The following is a 20,382-nucleotide window of genomic DNA, read 5'->3' as shown; positions in this document are numbered from 1 at the left end:
AATGGATGACTCTGAGGGACGAGAAAATCAATCGATGGATGCACGCGGCAGCACCAGGAGCAGAAGATCGTCTAGATGTTGGGAGAAAATACGGCGTCGGGTTGTTGTGTGAGGATTTCGTCACAAGCAGCGATATGCGCGCTACCGCGACTGGAGATGGGTCGCGACGCGACAATGAAGTCACTGGACAAAGCCATAGTTAGCAGCAGGCTTGACATGACGACGTGATGTGCGGGCGCGATGGTCGACGGAAAAACAACACAGCACAGGAGTTGGGCATTAACGCAGCGAGAGGGAAGTGCGTCGTGGATAAAGCAGCTACGTCTGCGGATATGGACTTACACGGCGCCTTCTCTTGGGCTTCGGAGCAAGATAAATGCGATGCGACGGCGACGCCTCGACGGAAGAGGAAGAACTCGGCCCCGATGACAGTTTGCTGTGTGGGTGTTTTGACCTCAAGATCACGGAGAAGGAAGAATTTTTCGGGAGGAAATGCCCGGCCCACTTGTGCAAGCTGGCCCACTCACACTGCATTGGCTTAGTCATCGTGTTTCCTTTCCTTCACTGTGATCCAACTTTGTTTGATCCAACTCCAGAGCTTCAAAGATGGGTAGGATCCTGATAGAAATATGTTGGCACTATATTCTTATTCTTGCTGTATATTCAATTTATCACCTTTTAACACTCTGAGACATCACTACTACCTAGTATTCTCGATTGAAGCGGCGACAAGTTCACTCTTATTTAGGATTAAGGATTTAGGATTAAGGATGAGACAGTTCCTCTACATTGTCACTGTATGTCGCATCTTGCACCACACCCAATAGATTAGGGTTACACGTGCAAACATACATGAATTTCTGCTGGCGCAGTGAGGCACTGTCACTGTTGATGACTGAATTGTTGGAAGAGTGTATTGTTTACAATCGTGACTGGGTGCTTCCCCAGATAAGCGGCGGTTCTAGCCAGCTGGGTCGATCAATATAATTCACAACCCTTCCCGATATGGCATGCAGCAATCAATCGTAATGTGTTCGCTGTGGCTGAGAACCTGCCACAAGAACTTCGAAGGGAATCCCCCTATTTTAGGGAATCCACCTATTCCAGAGACATGAACACTAATTCCAGCCCACTACTGTCAACACGCCGATGACGTGACTTTTACGTGTTCGCCATGCGCTCAGCAAGCCCTTCTCCACGAACGGCTTAAGTAACATGACCTGATAGATGTCAAATGAGGGCATGCCTCAACTGAACAGAAAGGGCTCGGACCTCGTCTTGATTGAGTTGCGTGTCACTGGGGAGATCTCCCGTTGACAAGTGGATGCTCAGGCTCCCCCCCCCCCCCAGGTCGGTCGGAGGGTCCGAGATTATTGGTGCCAGGGTGTATGTAAGGACACAACTTTTGTTCCACTTCACGTGGCGGTGAGAGCAAACTCCATTCTGGGGAATTTAGACTTCAAGATATGTTTATCGGAGATACCACTGTGCGAAGGACTTGTGCTGCATTTGCCCAGATCGAGGCGAGAGGTTTCGCTGTGATGAATCTCGAGCTCGTCGTATATAGCAACTTTGCTATCCAAGGCCGTAATTCGGGACATCCAAGAGACAACTGATTTCGCCAAGTTGTTGAAGCCAAATGAGCCTGTCTCATCTAGCTGGTCAGTATCCCCTGTCCAGCTGAGCAATTGAGCCACTCAGCATAGAGTTTTCAACTCTTGCCAAGACTTCCGTCCGGGGTGGGGAGGATATTCTCGAGAGCCCATGGTTCAGACTCTGCACACATCCAACACCATGCACCGTATCCAAAGAAGGATAAGGCTAATGGGTAGTAGTCTCTCGCTTGGACACGCCATGATATTCCACATGCAAAGGCATCGACGCTTTGACCGGTCCTCCCACCATGTCATCAATGAACTGAGCCATCAGTACACGAGCCCCCTGGGTATTATATGCCATCATGAGGATGATGGAAACATGGCCTTTGAGAACAAAATAGCTCTAGCCAGTATGTGTTTTCGGTGCTGTCGCCAGCCTTTTATACGGGGCAAGGTAAAGGAATCAGTAAATTGACACCAAGTGCGGATACGACGAAACAATTGAAGGTTGCAGTGAAGGGTTGGGTTCTCGGCAGGCAAAACTTCGACCCCGATCGCGATGGACCAATGCACACAACAGCTGAATCACATGTAGGGGCGGAGCGCATGTGAGACAGCATTGGTGGCGTAGAGAAATCAACCGCCACGTGAAGTCTTGCATGGAGCCGGGGGCTTCTTTTGTTGACGCTGTCTTAGAAATGTCTTGGATCAGCACGGCTCCGACAGATATTCAGGGCCAATCAGCGCCGGTACTTCGATGGTAGGAAATTTGTCGTGGGCGTGTGGTTGTCATGGCCAGATGTTGCGGCTCTTGTTCAGAGTCATGAATGGTATAGTGCGAAGCAGTTAGAGAACCAACAGGATACGTTCCGCGTGACGGGACGGATGTGACAACAACGAGGAATGCGGGATTAGCAGACACAGCGCAATGATGAGACGTCGGTGCGCTTTCGTAGTGTCTTTAATGTTGGGCGAGTCATGGAATAACATGACGGCAATGGAATGATTCTTCCGGCAAGATCGGGTGTTGAGCCGTCCAATGCAGTCGGGACCAGACGTCACCAACGAAGCCCCTGACACGCAGTAAAGTCATCAGCATTGGCTCCGACGGCTTGTTAGCGGTGGCAGGGTGCCCAAGTCGCTGTTACAAAGTATAACGGTCGCCGCCACGGCGTGATTGTGCTGACGGTCCAGGGCGAGACTCCACTAGCAGAAAGCCACTGGACCCAGTCCTAGGGCCATTCCCGCGGTCAGTCCAAGGCGCCCGAGCCGCTTTCCACAACGGAGAGATGAGAAGCCGAGAACGCGACTGTGACGCTGCTTATGGGAGGTGTTCACTGTTAGGGGGCTGTTTCTGGCAGCCGCTTGCTTCTTCAGCGCGTGGCCTGGTGCGGTCGAAGCTAGGTGACCAAATCAGACAGTGTCTGTCCGCCTGCACATGGCATTGGTCGAAGCCACACGAGACGCAGGAGAGGTGAAGAAATGACCTGTTTACTGCAGGGCTCCCACGTTTCCACGCTCCAGGCGGCGTAGCGGCCATATTGCTTTTTGTGTCTGCAACTCCTGCGCCAGTGGATAATCTCGCAACACAAGTGCATGTTTGAAGGGGGCAGCAGCAGCAGCAGTGGCGGCAGCAGCAGGGCCACGGAGGTTTTGCTCATCACCATGTTGCGAGGCGGCGGGATGCGCAAACCCAAAATCGTCTGACAACTCGACGTCTTGGGGCTAGAAGCGTTCACCCGAGGCGAGGCGGCCCAGTAGGCACGCAGATGCTGAGACATGGGCTTTGGGCGCTCTAGTAGGGGCGCTCTAGTCACTGCACCTCTAGGCGGGCGGTGGTGATCGATCCTGGGCCTGGGTGATGGCTGGGGAGAGCGTCGGTGCTGGGCGATTGGTGGGCGCCCAGAACTGTCAGTGGGGGGCGCAAATGATGTTGCCTTCTAGGTAGGTTTGGTCCCTTCTAGGTTTGGTCTTCGGCCGCAAGCGCACCGCAGCGCCCAAAGACTGGGCTTGGGCTGCTCCGGAGGTGTTTCGTCCGCTGGGCGGCACGCTGGGGCGGGGCGCGGTGTCTTCCGACTGCCCCGAAGATTGGAAGGCTGGAAACCCTTGGAAGCCTAGAAACCCTCTGAAGCCCCTCTCAGGAGCCTCCCCGAGACGGGAGCCAGGCGGGATTGCAAATCACTGGAGGCGCGTCATCTCATCAGCCAGCGGCGCGCCCTAAGAAGAAGCACCGCAAGAAGCCACCGCATGAAGCCACCGCAAGAAGTCACCGCAAGAAGCCATCCCCGGCGAAGCTCACGCGAGGGGGCTTTTGTTTCCCATTCTTCAATGGACTCCTTCCATCCCTCGACTGTCCACTCCCTGTCCCCGGCCCGTTTGTTAGTCAACCGACGACAAACATGGGCCAGGCTCGTAGCCCAGTACGGAGTAAGTAATAGCCCAGTCAACAAAGTACCGAAGCTGGTCAGGGACCCGGGCCGTTAGGGATATTGTTAATAACTCCCGTCCCCAATTGGCTTCTCTAACTTCTCTTCGCCTTCCCCCGTCATCTCTTCCCTGCTCTGGCTCTGTTCTCGGTCCTCTCGGGATGGTCCCTCCCCACGCCCGCCATTCTAAATACCGGACGCACCCTTGAATCCATGGCCGCGCTCCCACACTGTCATCGTCACCCAATCTCTCGCACCTCCATATCTCTCGTCGATCAATTCGCATCCCAATGAAAACGAAATCATCGCCTCGCAGCTTTCGTCGCTAACCAGCACCGTCTACCCCGTGCTACACAGGTGCGCGGCTGCCCCATCAGCGAAAATCATGTTGCTCTCCATGGACATCATGAAGGTGCGGGACTGGACCTATCTCGAAGATCCCCCGCAGGACATTGGCCCGGCTCGACACCTCCTCGAGGTCTACAGCAAGATCCCCTACCATGATCTCGACGATCACATCCGTCGTGTTGTAAGTCCCGCTCCCAATGGCACCGGCGCTTCGGCAGCAGAACTAACCAGACCCGCCCTCCACCAGCGAGAGAAGGCATGGTGCATCTCCCAGTACCCATGTGTTGGCCGATGGAAATTTCTCTACATCCTAGATCCCCAGGACCCTCGCTATCAACAGGTCCTCTTCCGTCTCAACGTCGCGGGCTCTCGTGATGTTCTCCTCGACCTAGGCTGTGGTGTCGGCCAAGTCATCCGACAGTTTCGTGCCGACGGCACCAGGGGCTCCCAGCTAATCGGTACCGATTTGCAATCCAAGTTCATCGATATTGGTTACGACCTCTTCCAAGATCGATCAACCCTTGGGGCCACCTTCGTTGCCGGCGACATGTTGGATCCCGACGATAAGCAGCTGGCCAGCCTACGCGGCAAGGTCACCATCGTTCACGCCGGCAGCTTCTTTCATCTGTTCAACTGGGTCCAACAACTCTACATGGGCAAACGTTTGGTCGAGTTTATCAAGCCCGGAACGCGAAACGCATTGATCTACGGCCGTCAGGTCGGCAGCAACAACCCAGGAGCATCCATGAACAGCGCTCGATCAGCATACCTCCACGACCAGGCCAGCTTCCAACGCCTCTGGGACGAGGTTGGAGCACTCACAGGGACCCGCTGGCAAGTTCAACTCGAAGCCACAGGCGAACCAGCCTCCAAGCTGCCGGGCTTCAACCACAACACGTTCCCCGTGAACTTCACCATCTACCAGGTCTCTTGAGCACAGCATCCCGGACATGGGGTCCATTTTTATTATCCCCTGCAGAAAGGAAACCCTTCGCGACAACAACATTGTCGTCCCCTTTCTTACCCCAATCTGGGGGATGCAAGAGACGCAACTTTAATCTCGACAACGACGATCTCCACCCCTGTTAGCCTAGTCGGCATGCCTCAAATTACGCCGACGAGGCGACGACTCGAACTGAGCCAACCCATCGTCAACATTGAAGTCGCGATAACATGCACGGAACTCTGTTGTCTTTTGGCCTCAAAGTCGGTTTCCTCCCAAGAGTCTTCCAGACGTACGATCACAGCGGCGAATTTCGTCATCCGGCGGTTCAAATCTTCGACAGGGGTTCGGTTCGGCCGCCCGGGTTCTTCGGCCTTATTGCCGTAGAGCGCCATCGCTTCTGCAGGATCTTGACCCCTGGTCATTGCCAAGATCCCCTTTGCGAAACGCGACATGCACAAGCTTCGGTCTTAGACTCGCGCCGTCTATCTCTTGATTTGTAACGACACCTGTATGAGGGCTTCCACACATGTTCGAGACTGACGAGACGAATGCATTGCAAACACCTGGAACCATGATAGCATTTTCCAGCCAGACAGCGGCGCCACAACTCATGTCAGCTCCCAACAACCAGACCGATATAAGAATAGTCACTTCAAGTGACTCTACGATGATTAATGAGGCGTTCAAAGCCCGTGGGCAATAATTTTTGTATTTCGGGGTGCAGCATGTGGAGCATTGATGGGCAAGTCTAGAATGAATGATGATTTCGACCGTACATAGCATAGCGACATGGAAAGGCCATACCTAGAACAGGAAATGCATAAAACCTTGGGGCCACCATCAGCCCCCTCCCCCCCGCTAGAAATCCCAATCTGTGGCATGGTCTACCGCAAATGTAGCGTTTACAAGTGCGCCTTCCCGGAGGTATCCATGAATTGGGCTGCTTACCCAGCCTGGTCGCCTTGGCTTTTTAGGGCATGGCTTGATGCCCTCAGAACTCAGAACGCTCTGGTCCTCGTTTTGGCAATACTAAGGCTACATATGTACATGGGAACCCTCACAAGCTCTCTTTTAGGTGTAAGTGTACCAAGGCCTAACTGTTCGAGGCCATTCCAGGGAGAATACACGACTAATGTCATTTAACTCTAGACGATGTTGTTGTCTCGATTCTTTTTTAACTAAAACTCACGATATGCAAGATCCAGAATGTCATGTATTTTCGTTACCCATGATGGATCATACACCGTAGGGTAGCTCGGCCGCGGCTCAAGAGCGAAGGCGGGTGAATATCGGCTAATGCCAAGCTGATTGCCCCTCCATGCATTCAAGCTTCCCATGTCCCTCCGCGACCCTGCCACTGAGACAAGACTCCATATTCATACAACGCTTCGGCCCGGGTGCTTGTCGGTTTTGGCTGCTCGTATTTCTTTTGCCTATACGGCGCTACTCGTGTCTTGGTGTCTCTTTCCCATAGCTATGCACCCGCAGAGGATGTATATTCTGCCAAAATGGACGGAGATTGGGATGAGGTATGTTGGCCCAACGGGGCATTCGCGCTGCCCCGTCGCCAGGCGGTCTATCGTGCTTCGAGGCCGCTGCAGAGGTAGCACCGAGGTCGCACTCGTGGCATTGTCCTGGCGCCCCTCTCGCGCAAATGCGCTGTGTGTTGTGTGTCGTGTGCTGACTCGTTGTCGTCGTCTCTAGGTCGCCCGGATTCAGTTCCCGCCCCCGGGCGTGCACGCGATGCCCACCCCCGTAACGACCATGACCTTCGATACCTCGCAAGAGCTCCTCTGGACTGGCAATGACTATGTATGCCGTGATACCGGTCCTAATTGCCTCGGCCCGGGTGCTCATCAAGATCCTAGGGTCGCGTAACCTCCTTCTATGGCACCGAGCTGCAGCGATATACTTCATTCAAGGCACACCAGACCCCCGATGGCCCGGTGCGCCAGATCCTCGTCAACGAGAAGGGTGTTGTGGTGCTCGGTTCCAAAGATGTCCACATGGCACTGAGGAGAGGGCCACCCTTGTGGCATATTAGGTATGCGCTGGAGCTAGACTCCGACTCGACTATGAGTAGAGACTGACCGGGATAGACATGACGATATGAAAGATTTACGATGTATGAGCTTCACTTCAAAGGGGACTGCCGAGATTTTAGTCGCTGGTCTGCAGGATACGATGCTTGTCATTGACCTCATTAAGGGTGATGTCGTCAAACAAGTTGGAAACCCCCCCAAAGTGCCCGACTGGAAATGCTAACTGTCGAATCCAGGTGCCTACCGAACATCAGTATACCGTCATGAAGCGTGGCCGTTATATCTGCGCCGCCACTAAGAATGGCTCAGTTGACCTTCTTGATCCTATTACCTTCGCAGTCATCAAAACCTGGAATGCTCACTCAGCCTTAATCAACGACATGGATGCCCAGCACGACTTTATCGTGACCTGCGGATACTCTCTCAGACAGGGCCAGAACTACATGCTAGACCCATTCCTCAACGTCTTCGATATCAAGAAGATGTCCTCAATGCCCCCGATCCCATTCCCCGCGGGCGCAGCATATGTGCGCATGCATCCTCGGATGCTGACGACCAGCATTGTCGTGTCGCAGAGTGGCCAAATCCATGTCGTGGACCTCATGAACCCGAATACTAGCAACGTTCGTCAGGCAAATGTCCTCACCTACCTCAATATGTTTGAGATAGCACCCTCCGGCGAAGCCATGGCCTTGACGGATGCCGAGTGTCTCATTCATCTCTGGGGTTCCCCAACAAAGCTTCACTTTGTCGATCTCCCCACCCCCATCGAGTTCGCAACCCCTGAGGAGCCGCTTCCCTCTATTGACTGGACACCAGAGACGTGAGTTGAAGCAAGCTCGTATTTATATTAACCAAGTTAATCGGTTTAGACCATTGAACTCGGTCGGCCTACCTTATTACCGAGAAGTTCTTTCCTCATCTTGGCCGGACCTACCGTCTGATGTTGGAGCTCCTCCATCCAAGTACGACACGCAGTTTCTATCAGGGCTCAAAGCTACCGAGTTTGGCCTCTACGGTAGAAATACCCGCGGGCTTCGACGGAACCAACTCGAGGACACACGAAACGTCAACAAGTCGGTCAGCTCTGGTCTCAAGGCCCCCAAGTTTCTCAGTGAGAAGGCGCGAGAGCTCGCAACATCTACACCAAAGGCCTCTGATGATAAAGTCGACGAGCTGGGTAATCCACTTGCAGAAATGGAAATCGAGAGCAAGAAGTCGGAGGTGCCAGTCATATACCGCAATGTCGAGATCAAATACAGCAAATTCGGTGTAGACGATTTCGACTTTGGGTCAGCATATTCTAGATTATTGTATTTTGGGATGATGACTGACCTAATAATGCAGCTTTTACAACCGAACCCGGTACTCTGGACTCGAGACGCATATCTCGAATTCATACGCCAATTCGCTACTTCAAATTATTCACTTCACACCTGTGATCCGGAACCTTGCTCTTCAGCACGCTGCGACTGCGTGTGTGGGCGAGATATGCCTGCTCTGTGAGCTTGGCTTCCTATTTGATATGCTTCAAAAGGCAGAGGGGTCAATTTGTCAAGCAACGAACATGCTCAAAACCCTCAGCAGCCACCCCCAAGGTATTTACATCAAAGAACGCCACTGATTAAGCATTTACTGACTGGTGTAGCTGGCCCCCTCGGCCTGCTCGAGGAGGACCCCCACGGATCCTCCCTAAATGTCATGCTCCAAGGCTTGACAAGGTTTCTCCTAGACAAGATTGTTCATGATCACAAGTTGATAAACCCAACTTCCTCTGTAATGGAGCAGGTTTGTTTGCCCATTTTAGCCGACATACGTCCCTGGCTAAGTGCTGTTAGGTCCTTGCAACGTCTGCAACTAGCTCGATTCGATGCATGAACTGTAGGAGTGAGTACACGAGACCTGGATCGACCTACGTAAATGATTTGCTCTATCCATCAGCTGTAAGTTTCAGTAGGACCCTCAGCCTATCCAAGTTAACACCGCCCCTAGAAATCCGGAGGACGGAATGCAAAGCAACCACGAACCACCTTTTCTCAAGTCCTCAAGAATAGTGTCGAGAGAGAAACAACCTCAAAAGGGTGGTGCAGCAGATGCCAACGATATCAGACGATCGCGACTAGGAAAAGTATCCACAGCATCCCGGCCGTGCTTCTTCTGAACACTGCCATCACCAGTCAGGATCACAGGAGCCTCTGGTCAACCCCAGGATGGCTTCCCGAAGAGATTGGAATTATTGTTGAACAGGGGCAATTCTTCTGTTATGAAGGAGAGGACTTAAAACTCCACCTACAACGAGGGATGCACAACATTACGGTGTACTCGCTCATCGGTATGGCTATCAACATCGAAAGCGGTCAGACCCAGAAGTCGCATCTCGTATCCATGGTCAACGGTAAGTTATGGCCCGCAAAATCGCTTCTGTATAACTGACGAGTGAACAGTTGCACACACGGAACCGGAGGCCTCAGCTGAAAGCCAATGGCACCTGTTTAACGATTTCCTGGTACGATCTGTCAGTACAGAAGAAGCGCTCACTTTCAACACGTCCTGGAAAGTCCCATCTGTTGTTGCCTACCAGGTGAAAGATGCCAATAATAAGCTTGACACCGACTGGAAGAAGAACCTCGATACTTCAATCCTCTACCAGGATTTCAGGTATGGCTTCTGATTAATTCGTGGCTTGAGCCGTGATGCTGACATGTTCCCATAGCCCTAACCCCGAGGCTGATACGAAGACCTACCAGCTTCTCAAACCTGAGACAGAGGCACCTGGACCGGATACTATCATCGCTCTTGATACCGAATTCGTCGCAGTGCGGCAGCCAGAGATTGAGATGAACTCGGACGGCGAACGGGAGACGATTCGACCCATAGTGTATGCGCTCGCTCGGGCTTCCGTCGTGCGTGGACAGGGAGAGGATGAGGGCACTCCCTTTATCGACGATTACATCTCGATTAGGGAGCCAATTGTCGACTATTTGACGTCGTACTCTGGAATCACAGAGCAGGACCTGGATCCTCGCGTCTCGAAGCACAGCTTGTTATCCCTGAAGATGGCGTACAAGAAACTTTGGATCCTGCTCAACCTCGGATGCAAATTCTTGGGTCATGGCTTGAAGCAAGATTTCCGGGTCATCAATATCCACGTCCCCAAGTCTCAGATCATCGACACGATTGATCTATTCTACCTCAAGTCTCGCCTGCGTAAACTCTCGTTGGCGTTCCTGGCGTGGTACCTGTTGAAGGAAGACATCCAAATGGAAACGCACGACTCGATTGAGGATTCGCGAACGGCACTCAAGCTATACCGGAAGTATTTAGAGTTCCAGGATGCCGGGATTCTCGAGACGATGCTGCAAGACATCTACCGTGCCGGTCGGGAGGTCAACTTCAAGCCGCCGCGAAAGGATGACGGGCAGATCCCAAGAAGCGAGACACCTCCTCCTCTGCCAACTGAGGGCGCTGTACCTCCCTCAACGCCAGTGCGACCGATTGGGATTGGGGAGACGCCTGGATCGGCGTTTGGAGGAGGCACAACCTGGACGCCAGGGAAGGGATCACCACTTCCGTAGTTACTGTGTTGACACGGGGGTCACTTTGGTCCCATGAGAAGGGTAAAGAGGCCTGGAAATGATATCCAAGTGCTCACTTCTCTGACCTTGGACGCAACCCACATGTTGTCTCGCATTGAAGCTGAGAAGGCGTTAAACTACAAATGGCGTCTCGATGAGTTCTTAACGCCAGTAAATACACATTATTACCATGGGTAGAACATCGCTGATTATATCCTTGCCACTATGCCTCTATTTTTGTGAGCATTATCTGCTTGTTTGCTGAAGGTGATGTTCATCCGCGGTCAGCGGTACCCATCTTTCCCGTGATTGTGAATCAAGTACAAATGCACTATCGCCTTTGTCACTGTAACAATATCTGGGCTTGACTCATGGTACCTACTGTTTGAACTCCTATACTTGGGATAGTTCCTGGTGCTTACATATACTTTTCCCTCATGTTCTGGTAGGGATCGCTCTTTGGTGTAGGGTGAGTGGTATAGAAGAAGATTTGGTGATAGATCGAACCTCGTAGAGCCTGGTAAAACCTCAAGCTTCTTAGGTATCTGCCACCCAGCTAATTTAATAGCTGCCTTACTCACTTAAAGTTTAAGGTAAAATATTTAAAGGCTAGAATAACTTATTATAAATATAAATAATTAGGGAAGAAATATAAGTAGCTTAGATTTTAAATTCTATTTTATAAAAGGTATTGGGGATATAAATCTATAAACTGAAAAGTATAATAAATTAATTTATTCTTCTTAAGATATTAAATTATAATATTTATATTACACCTATATATATATCTAAATACCTCTGTTTCTCTTTATCTCTTCTATCTGATCTACTCATATCTTTACATTCAGCGTAAGCAGCTTAAAGCCCCCAGTTTTAGTTGCGGCATTCTTACAGCTTACCAGAACCCGGGTAGTGATCTTGTAGGGTAGGGAGGCTGTTAGTGTGCCTAGAGGAGCTGAGTTGAGTAAGCTACTGAAGTCAACGCCTTTAACAATAGCATAGCCCAAAGGAGCTGTGTTCGCAGTGTGGTGAAGGTGATCCGCTTGAGCCTTGTTGCATAGACCATTTCAAGCTAACGACCACTAGGCTGCGCAAGGATCCGGCATCTTATTTTGGAAAGCTCAGCAACTCGTGAGTGAACTGGGATGAGTGGTGGCTGCGAGACATGAACGTGGTGGTGGATGCCGGGATGAGGCTGCCAGGGGAAGAAGGATCCTCACATTCGGGGTTCGGCTTACGGATTTTATTATTATTCAGTCAATGGTTTTTGACTCTGCTTGGTTTGGCTTGGTTTCACTTGGTGCCGTTGTTCCGGCGCTCAGCCATCATCATCACCTCGTTGGGGTTTCCCAATCGGGTAAGCGCCGCGAGCATCCTTGAACCGTGATAGTTGCTGGAATAGATGACGAGGACGCTCAACGCTCGCGACTCCGAAGGGCCGAAGGAATGGACTTGGAAAAGTATAAGTAGGTGAGGATTCTCTCCTTTATCTCTAAGTTATTTAGATCATCAACCTCAACTTGCTTCTCACATCTTTTCGCACGCAACACTTACACCATTGCCTCGTCTTACAACTCTTTGTTTGCACAACATTTCTACCATCTTGAACGAACATCACCTCAAACAAACCAATAACTTCATCATGGTTCACCAATCCACCCAGTCCAACGAGACCAGCTCTCTTCCTCGCCTCGTGCGAACTACCCACTCTGAAGATGGCACCTCTGTCTTCGCCTCTGACACCCGCCTCGCGCCTTTCATGCCTTTTGGCCCCCGAGCCAGCGCATTCACCGTCTTCGACGTCCGCCAATCTGTGCCAGTAAACAACACGGATACCATCCCCGGCTTCTCCAACACGATCCCACGGTGCCCTCCCCAGGGTGCTATCTTCTGCATCACGCAGTTCCAGCCGGGTGGTGCCTCCCCAATGCATCGTACGCAGAGCATCGATTACTGTGTCGTCCTTACTGGGGAAATTGTCCTGGCTCTCGACGGCGGCGATGAGAAGACTGTCAAGGCCGGGGAGTTTATTGTTCAACAGGGTGTAAACCATCAGTGGTTCAACCGCACGACGGCGCCGTGCCAGATCCTGTGCGTCCTTGTCGGAGCCGAAAAGGTCGTGCTGAAGAATGGAACAGTGCTGGAGGAGACTGTGATCAAGAAGTGATCTGGTTGAGGGTATATAGTTATAGTACCAGACCCATGTTGGCAGTGTCATATCACAGATAGAGCACCTAAATTCGACTTCATCCCCGTACAGTCTCGTATTCTCTCAAAAACCCTCTGTGCAGCGGCCTTCTGTGACGGTGTGGTCATTCCCTTGGGATCTTTGATAATTTTAATGGGCCACAAGAGGAGGTATGCGCCGATTGCCTGGCATCGTGGTGGCTTTGATAGGTCTGGGAGACAACGGCCAAGATGATCTATCTCTCCGAAGGACTGTGGAACTGTGGCCAGGATTTCGTCCGCCAGAGTCTTGATGTGAAACAGCGACGCCTCTTCTCCATCTCTGATCATGTCTTCCGAGCCAAAAGAATGCTGCTGTGAAGTAGGAATTGACCTAGCCTTATCGAGGCAGGCCAACAGCTTCTGATGTAGGATGATTCGTGCCGTGCGATGATAATTCCACTCGTAAGCCATCCAAACATCCCGGTGAAGTTGAATCTTTTCAGGAAACCGGCGGATGACTTCCTGGTCGCCCAAAATTTCGGTCCTCTGAAGTGTTTTGAAATCCCATTCGGGTGTGTATCGCTGCAGAACAGCCTTTTGGTCGAGACGGGTCATTTGCGGAAACAAGTCAAGAAACTGCTGCAAGTCGAGCGTGTCCGCACTGAGGGCCCGGAGGATCTCGTTCGCCTTTTGGCATATTGTAGAGATCTCCAAGGCATCCTTCTCAAGGCGCACAGTCAACATCTCCTCGTTGAGGGTGTCAAGCCAGAATTTGGACTCTGGGAGGGGGGCTATTTGCTTTGCGAGCTGCTGCTTTTGCTAGTCGAGAACAGCCATTAGAGACTAGCGGTGCAAAAGCGCGAGTTGGATTCTTACCAAACGATGATGTGCTAGACGGAACAAGCTCCAGCCTCGAGGATCGTGAAATTGCTCGTGGCCACGAAGTCTTAGGATGTGTGCCATGCCTTGCGTATGAGACTCAACGGATGATACCCCTGGCATAAAGAAAGTCTGCACGAGTCATGAGTACCGGGGCTTGAATCGAATGAGAGCCCTTACCTCGAACATGTCCAAGATCACCACGGCCATCAAGTCGTAATCATCTGGGATCTTGCCCTTCTCCGCCAACGACCTACCTAGCGCGCCCAAAGCCTGCCCATAGCACTCCAAAGCCCTGGGAGCGAGAAACTTGGGATCGTGTTCCCTCGAGAGGTCCGCAATGGCTGCGGCCTGCACCGCCCAGCGCAGCGCGTGCCGGCCATCGACGTTCACCTCCTGGAACAGAACGGGCAGATGCTCGAGAAAGCCTGGAGAGGACGACTCATGGCAAGGATAAATGACATACTTATCCATGAAAATGGCCACTGCGTGGTCCTCTACAACTGGCGGCTCCTTCTCAGAAGGCGGTACCTTCAGCCAGGGTAGAGCAGAGGGAAGCCGTAGAGTCGCAGCGTCTAGGGGTTGGGATGGCGACGGACGCTCAAGTGATCTACTCCGGGTCCGTCGTGTCCTGGTTGAAGATGAAGAGCTTACTGATTCGGCCTGGCTTTTGAGTGCCACCTTGTCTGTCTCGTGCTGGAAGATGAGGTCCGCTTCGTCCCTGTAGCCAACACAGAGCTCGTTGCGGGTCAGACATCGTTGGCACGAGGGACGGCCGCCATCGCACTATCCAGATCTTCATCAACCACTACTATGCGATATAGACGAATTCAATTGGGAATTTGGGAGTCGTACCTTGACGCGACGCTGGCGGCAGCGTAGACAGCCCCGGCTCCGATGTGCCATGATAAGATCGAGGTTGGACAGTCGAAGTTGCCCCGCATGTTTGAGCTGACGTCGCGTGTTGGGTTCTCACTAATTGCCCTTGGCATACTAGTAACTGCATAGATCCTTCGCCTGTTAAGCATCCCATTTATCCCATTTATCATTCTATAGTAAAATTATATTTAAAGCTGTCATGGCTGAACGCGTCGGGAATCGACTGTCTTGGCTCATTCTCGTAAAAGTGGTTCATCAAGAGCAATTGTCATTTACTGAAGAATGTAATTAATTAGAGGATTGCTATATGCACACATAACTACATTATAACCCTGTTAATGATCGTCTAATATCCTACTAGAGCAGCTTGGAAGATGAATTTTCTAAACACCAATTTTTAGTATTCGTTTTATTTATTGGGTCTAATTAATAAAAAGACAGGTGTTCAGTACCATCTTTGACTCCATACACACACGGTAGGTAGGTACCTTAGCCCAGCTGACGCTTTAGTAAGGAAGCTTGTACCTGTGTGCGAATTCCAATACTCTCGTGCGAATAGCAATACTCGTTAATTATCCACCTAGCTCAACGCACGCAACTGATGCTATCCTAAAGATCCTCCTAGCACATTAATCTCTTGACCCCCAGAAAGTCCAACGCGGGGTGTTAGAGGAAACGTCTCGTTATCTAATAACTGACTTCAAAGATTCGCAGTTGCAAGGTATAATAGTGTACAGCCCAAACTCCGTCATCCTCCATCCCACGCTAAATAATTCATTCACACATCCTCGCCTTCGGCGTCGACATCCTCTTCGATGGGTTCATTATGTTCCTGATCGGTTTCGGCCCCGGACGCGTCGTGATCGACGCCGTCTGCATTAGTCGGCACGCCGTTGGCCGTCTCAGTCGACACGACAACTGAATCGTGCGCAGGTGTACCCACGGGCGAACCATCTACCTGTTCAGGTTCCTTTGGAGGGTCCTGACCTTCGGTAATTGGCTGCAGTTGGGGTTGTGGCTCTTTGTCTCTCCACCCAGGTGGAAGGCCAGGGCCACTATCGGCATTGCCATAGTCGGCCTTCTTAGTTCCCTTTGGCCATCGCCCAGGCCCCCGGCCAGTCCCGCCACTCTTTCGCCTTGACGAGCTTTTGGAGCTCTTGGAACTCTTCGGGCGTGATGGTGTGGGTCGATGGCTGCTGCTCCCGCCAGGCCGCTTGGGCCTTGAGCTGCTACTAACAGTTCGCGGCGCGGATGGGCGACTCCCACTCTGGCGCGATCGATCGGCGCGCCGACTCCCTGTGACGGTAGGGAATATCTCGAAACGTGAAGGAGGGATACCCCGGTAGGGCAGTTCCCAAGGCTCTCCGCTATCTTCCGCAACATCGTGCATCTCTTCATCTTTAAGGGACGCACTCTCATCGTCGTTAGCGGCAGCCATCTTCTCAACAGAATCGACTGGTTCCAGCACAGCACCATCCTCCGCTTCAGCTGATTCTCGCAGGCGTTCCGTCCCTTGCTCAGATGCGCTCTTCGTCTCGCCATTGGTGGTTGGCTGGCTCTCGGTGCCACCAGTCTCAAGACCCTCGTCAATTTTCGCCTCGTCATCTTCGCGAGGCGCAATTGTATTGATGGGCGGGCCAAGCTCAAAGTTGGTTGCATTGCTGCGCCCCATCACATACGGAGTCCAAGCGAGAGCTTCGGGTTTCAACCTCACATGCCCCTTGGACTCCCACTTGGCCACATATTGTCGACAGTAGTCCACGTCCACTCTGAACGCGTAAAGCTTCGTATGTGGATCTCGCACCAAGGCACGCAGACCCTCCAAGGCAGCGATTACATCATCGGCTGTCATTCCTGTGTCATCGGATATGCGTTTGATGCTGAGGCCTTGTTTCTTGAACTCCTCCCCGTCCATGACGTTGAGGAAGTACCGGCACAAAATTAAGCGCCAGTAGTTGCGGTAAGATACCAGGCCCATGTCTGACAAGGGCTTTTCTGGTGAGCCCGTCTTCTGTTCGACTTTTGTGAGTAGGTACGAAAAATCAATGAGAAGATTGCCATAGCCCTTCCGCTGGTGAATGGGCAATGTCAGAATGCATGAGACGTTGTTCTGGCTACTAGCCCGTTTTTCTTTGGAGAAATATCCCACAAAGTGGTAGCCACAATCGTCGTATTCGCAGAGGACATAGAAGAGGAAGGGTTCCACGTCATAGTAAAGCGTCTTTGAGCCAAGGAACAACTTGGCAAGAAGGCAAAGGTTTTGGCAGTAGACGGGGTTTTTGCGACCGTCCACCTCAAATACTGACACGGAGCCGTGCCGATATATCTCATCGCCAGGCGGATGCTTTGCTGGGCATTTGAGCTTGTGCCTCCACGCGACATAGTCCGAGTTCATGTACTTGAGGCAGAATTCGCAGATATACAACACACGGTTTCGGCTGTACTCAGCTGGATATGGTGCTGCATACCAGGTATCGATTTCCCAGCCCCCGAACTCAATGCACTCAATCTGACTGGCATTTTCGGACGACTTCTTGGATTTTCGAATGGGGACGTCGGCCTCGGCCTGCATGGCGAGGACGCGGGCCCTCCATTCGTCTTCAGCCTTTTGTTTAGCTTCGTCGAATTTCCGGCGATCCTCGGGTATGGGGAGTGTTTTCGAGGTATCGGCCTCAATTTCCGACAAAATACCGCCATAGGGTTTGCCTTTCATATCCTCCGTCTCTCTATCGAAGAACGAGTAGAAGGGTTGTGAGTAAGCATCTGAGGTAAATGGCGTTGGGAGAATAGAGACCGGAGGAGGATCGTTCTTGGGGGTTGCCGCTACCGCTGCCGCTGCTACTGGTGTCGCGGCAATGGTTGCTGGGCGCTGAGGCGCTGGTCTAGTAGCACTCCCTGCTGGAGGTCGTCTTCTGTCGCGTTTTCTCCGAGAGAGGATTTCCTTGAGGTTGCCGGGTCGGACTTGGATCTTCAAAACCAAGGCGTTTCGGGTACGTTTCTCAATGATGACTGGTGGCGGTCTCGAAACTTTGAGTCGAGCTCTTGAGGGATGTTGCCTTGTAGCTTCCGCCGAGTTTTCGTTATCCATTGCGTCCTCGTTTGACGAGTTCGGTTCATTGGACTGATTCCGTCGGCGTTTTCTGAGGGACACGGCATTATCCTCGGATTCTAGAGATGATGACTTTCGTTTCCTCAGCGTGCGGGAACCGTCCATCTCGTCGTCCATGGTAGGATCTTCGGTGAGGGCGGAAGGAGACGATGAGCCATCCATTCTCGACTGAGAGGGCAATATTTCTCCAGGAAGCTCGTGGACATCCGACTGCTGTGATGTGAACTGGGCGTCATCCACACCTTGATCGTCCATCTCTTGGTCCTCTTGCTCCTCGATGTCGGAATCGCCATGGAAGCACTCGGGGCACTTCCAATTTTTGGGATCTGGGGGAGTTAGTGCTTGATACCAACCCCAAACACCGCCAGTGCTTACTGTTTTGCTCGCTCATAGCCGCCGAATCGCGGGCACATTGCTGATGCGCTGCGGTCCATTAGTGTGTGTTCCATACTTAAAGAAGAGTGTCGCACCGTTTTCCCCGCAGCCTGCACAAGACAGGAACGCTTCAAAGTCCTCACTGGGGTCGTTTTCCTCATCTTGCTTGCAGAATATGCAGTTGTTCGTCAGAACCGCCTCCGAGTCTTCGTCTTCTTCACCCACACCCCTCGCGTCTTCCCACGGAACCTCCTCGTCTGACTCATCCTCGAGGGCACTGGGCGGATCAGATGCGTTGCTCTCTAAATCCACTTCTTCGTCATCTGTTTCTCCGGGCTTGAATTTGACAGCGCCCACACCCTCGTCTTGGTCGTATTCTTCTCCCTCGGCGTCCACGTCCTCCTCCTCCTCGACATCGTTGCGACCATGGCCGTTGGGACCATGGATAGCAATTTGTTGATGCATTACGTAGTCGTTGTCTTCCTCGCCTTCGGCATCTTCGTCGAGCTCGCCTTCAGCATCTTCGTCAAGCTCCTCTCCTGATGCATCACGATCACTGAATTCCACCTCATCGTTCTCACCAACAGCACTATTTGTGCCAGTCCCCAGACCGGCTTTCCTGGATCCCATAGCGTTGATTGTAGATGCTTCACCCGCGGTGTCGGCGGTGTCGTACTCGGCGTCCTCGTCGGAGAGCATGAGGCTCTGCTGTAGCTCTTCCTCTATCGCTTGTTTGTGTGGCATGGTTACTCCTGTGTCCTGATAAGAGAGCGGTGGAATTCGAAAGCTAAGCTGCGCATGTCGGTCGACTTTGGGGTGTTGCGATGGGCTTCTCGTGGTGTCGTCACGTTCGGTGCATGACGATTCTGGCGGAGACGCGGTCGTGGATCGAGGGGGGCGCGGCACTGAACGTACAGGGCAGCTATCGTTGAGCCAATTGCAAACTTAGGCGCAGAGGGCCTGGCTGCTGCAAAGAACGCGCCGGGAACTCGACCAGTAGTTGCCGCGAGGATGGAAGCCGGTGTCTTGTGGGATCAAGTCGCGTTAATCATGAGGTGTTCAAGCAAGCCGTCGCGGGACCTTGTTTCCACAGTGCGTGCGACTCCGGCCCTCAAGGCGCTGCACCTAATTTCGGTGTGCTGACTGTGCGGGCCCGCTATGCGCTAACTGTCCTCATGCGCAGGGGGTCTGCGACAGGCGACAGCTCCCGGTTCCGGTGTATGCCTCAGGCACTAACTCAATCACCAATCGCTCCATCGTCAATGGCTCGGTCCATCGTGAGCTTCAAGACCAAGACCCAGCCGCTCGGAAGACCTACGATCACCCTAACAGCCTCGAACGACCGGTGAAACCTGGCCAATTCGACGCCTCAACCAACGAACCACCCGCCGAATACCTTCGAGTCTGCCCAGGCAGCACCACCGCGACCATGCCGGTTCCCTTCGAGGCTCTCCTTCCCTATGTCATCATGACTGGCGTATGTGTTTTGGGCGACCATTTAACCTAACTGGGTGGAAGCTCATGCAATGACAGATGTTCGCCGTCTCTGGTACCGGACTTGCCGTCATCAAGACCTGGCAAAACGAGGGAAAGCGACCGCGCTACTCCGTTGACCAGTGGGACAAGGTGCGTTGGCTATCCTGGGTTTTGATTTCGATTACAGATGCTAATTGCCGCCACAGCAAAGTATGATGCACCCCAAACGAGACGGTTCGATAATCCAGACGGAATACTGACGGAAATTCTAGTGATGGATCGCGATCGTCGGCTCACCGGGTCCCTACGAGGACAGACAGATAAAGCAGTGGCCCCTCCAGGCTTCGAACTGAACAACCCTTGGAAGGTACTATTGTTGGGTCTTTGCAAAGGAACCACGGTTCGCTAACACGAAATAACAGTTGGAATCGCGCTTCCTGTGAGAAACCAGATGCCTCGGCTCAGCTACATCAGCGAAAGTACCGCAAGCGCATGTTGCAAGTGTACATATTAGAACGGAGAAGCATTGAGACAAGGGAGGAGGAAAGCCGAACAAACAA

General features: G+C 52.3%; 6 protein-coding genes across 6 annotated transcripts; 4 read left to right on the top strand and 2 right to left on the bottom strand.

Moving 5' to 3' along the window:
• Positions 1-4,409: 4,409 nt before the first annotated feature.
• Positions 4,410-5,306, top strand: BGZ61DRAFT_345533 (uncharacterized protein; the record flags this gene model as incomplete). The annotated part of the gene is made up of 2 exons (XM_046239800.1): positions 4,410-4,553; positions 4,620-5,306. 2 exons carry the CDS (start codon positions 4,410-4,412, stop codon positions 5,304-5,306), a joined length of 831 nt encoding a protein of 276 aa, XP_046107451.1.
• Positions 5,307-6,826: 1,520 nt separating this feature from the next.
• On the top strand, positions 6,827-10,935 carry BGZ61DRAFT_491775 (ubiquitin carboxyl-terminal hydrolase-domain-containing protein; the record flags this gene model as incomplete). The annotated part of the gene is made up of 14 exons (XM_046250469.1): positions 6,827-6,847; positions 7,023-7,130; positions 7,187-7,362; positions 7,418-7,544; positions 7,597-8,183; positions 8,233-8,428; positions 8,513-8,673; positions 8,708-8,958; positions 9,009-9,148; positions 9,199-9,303; positions 9,353-9,755; positions 9,805-9,866; positions 9,942-10,018; positions 10,074-10,935. The coding sequence occupies 14 exons, from the start codon at positions 6,827-6,829 to the stop codon at positions 10,933-10,935; spliced, it is 3,276 nt and encodes a 1,091-aa protein (XP_046107450.1).
• Positions 10,936-12,577: 1,642 nt separating this feature from the next.
• BGZ61DRAFT_346610 (uncharacterized protein) lies at positions 12,578-13,102 on the top strand (the record flags this gene model as incomplete). The annotated part of the gene is made up of 1 exon (XM_046239898.1): positions 12,578-13,102. The coding sequence occupies one exon, from the start codon at positions 12,578-12,580 to the stop codon at positions 13,100-13,102; it is 525 nt and encodes a 174-aa protein (XP_046107449.1).
• Positions 13,103-13,149: 47 nt separating this feature from the next.
• Positions 13,150-14,889, bottom strand: BGZ61DRAFT_491773 (uncharacterized protein; the record flags this gene model as incomplete). Its single annotated transcript, XM_046250468.1, has 4 exons — positions 13,150-13,923; positions 13,981-14,115; positions 14,164-14,769; positions 14,839-14,889. The coding sequence occupies 4 exons, from the start codon at positions 14,887-14,889 to the stop codon at positions 13,150-13,152; spliced, it is 1,566 nt and encodes a 521-aa protein (XP_046107448.1).
• A 751-nt stretch (positions 14,890-15,640) lies between these two features.
• On the bottom strand, positions 15,641-19,045 carry BGZ61DRAFT_475041 (uncharacterized protein; the record flags this gene model as incomplete). Its single annotated transcript, XM_046248634.1, has 3 exons — positions 15,641-18,297; positions 18,347-18,394; positions 18,442-19,045. The coding sequence occupies 3 exons, from the start codon at positions 19,043-19,045 to the stop codon at positions 15,641-15,643; spliced, it is 3,309 nt and encodes a 1,102-aa protein (XP_046107447.1).
• A 351-nt stretch (positions 19,046-19,396) lies between these two features.
• BGZ61DRAFT_529622 (uncharacterized protein) lies at positions 19,397-20,265 on the top strand (the record flags this gene model as incomplete). The annotated part of the gene is made up of 6 exons (XM_046253429.1): positions 19,397-19,438; positions 19,530-19,823; positions 19,880-19,972; positions 20,029-20,056; positions 20,095-20,189; positions 20,245-20,265. 6 exons carry the CDS (start codon positions 19,397-19,399, stop codon positions 20,263-20,265), a joined length of 573 nt encoding a protein of 190 aa, XP_046107446.1.
• Between the last annotated feature and the right edge of the window lie 117 nt (positions 20,266-20,382).

Source organism: Ilyonectria robusta (genome assembly GCF_021365365.1).
Source record: "Ilyonectria robusta strain PMI_751 chromosome Unknown BGZ61scaffold_5, whole genome shotgun sequence".
Classification (NCBI taxonomy): Eukaryota; Fungi; Ascomycota; class Sordariomycetes; order Hypocreales; family Nectriaceae; genus Ilyonectria; species Ilyonectria robusta.
This window is presented reverse-complemented; position numbering and strand designations above follow the sequence as displayed.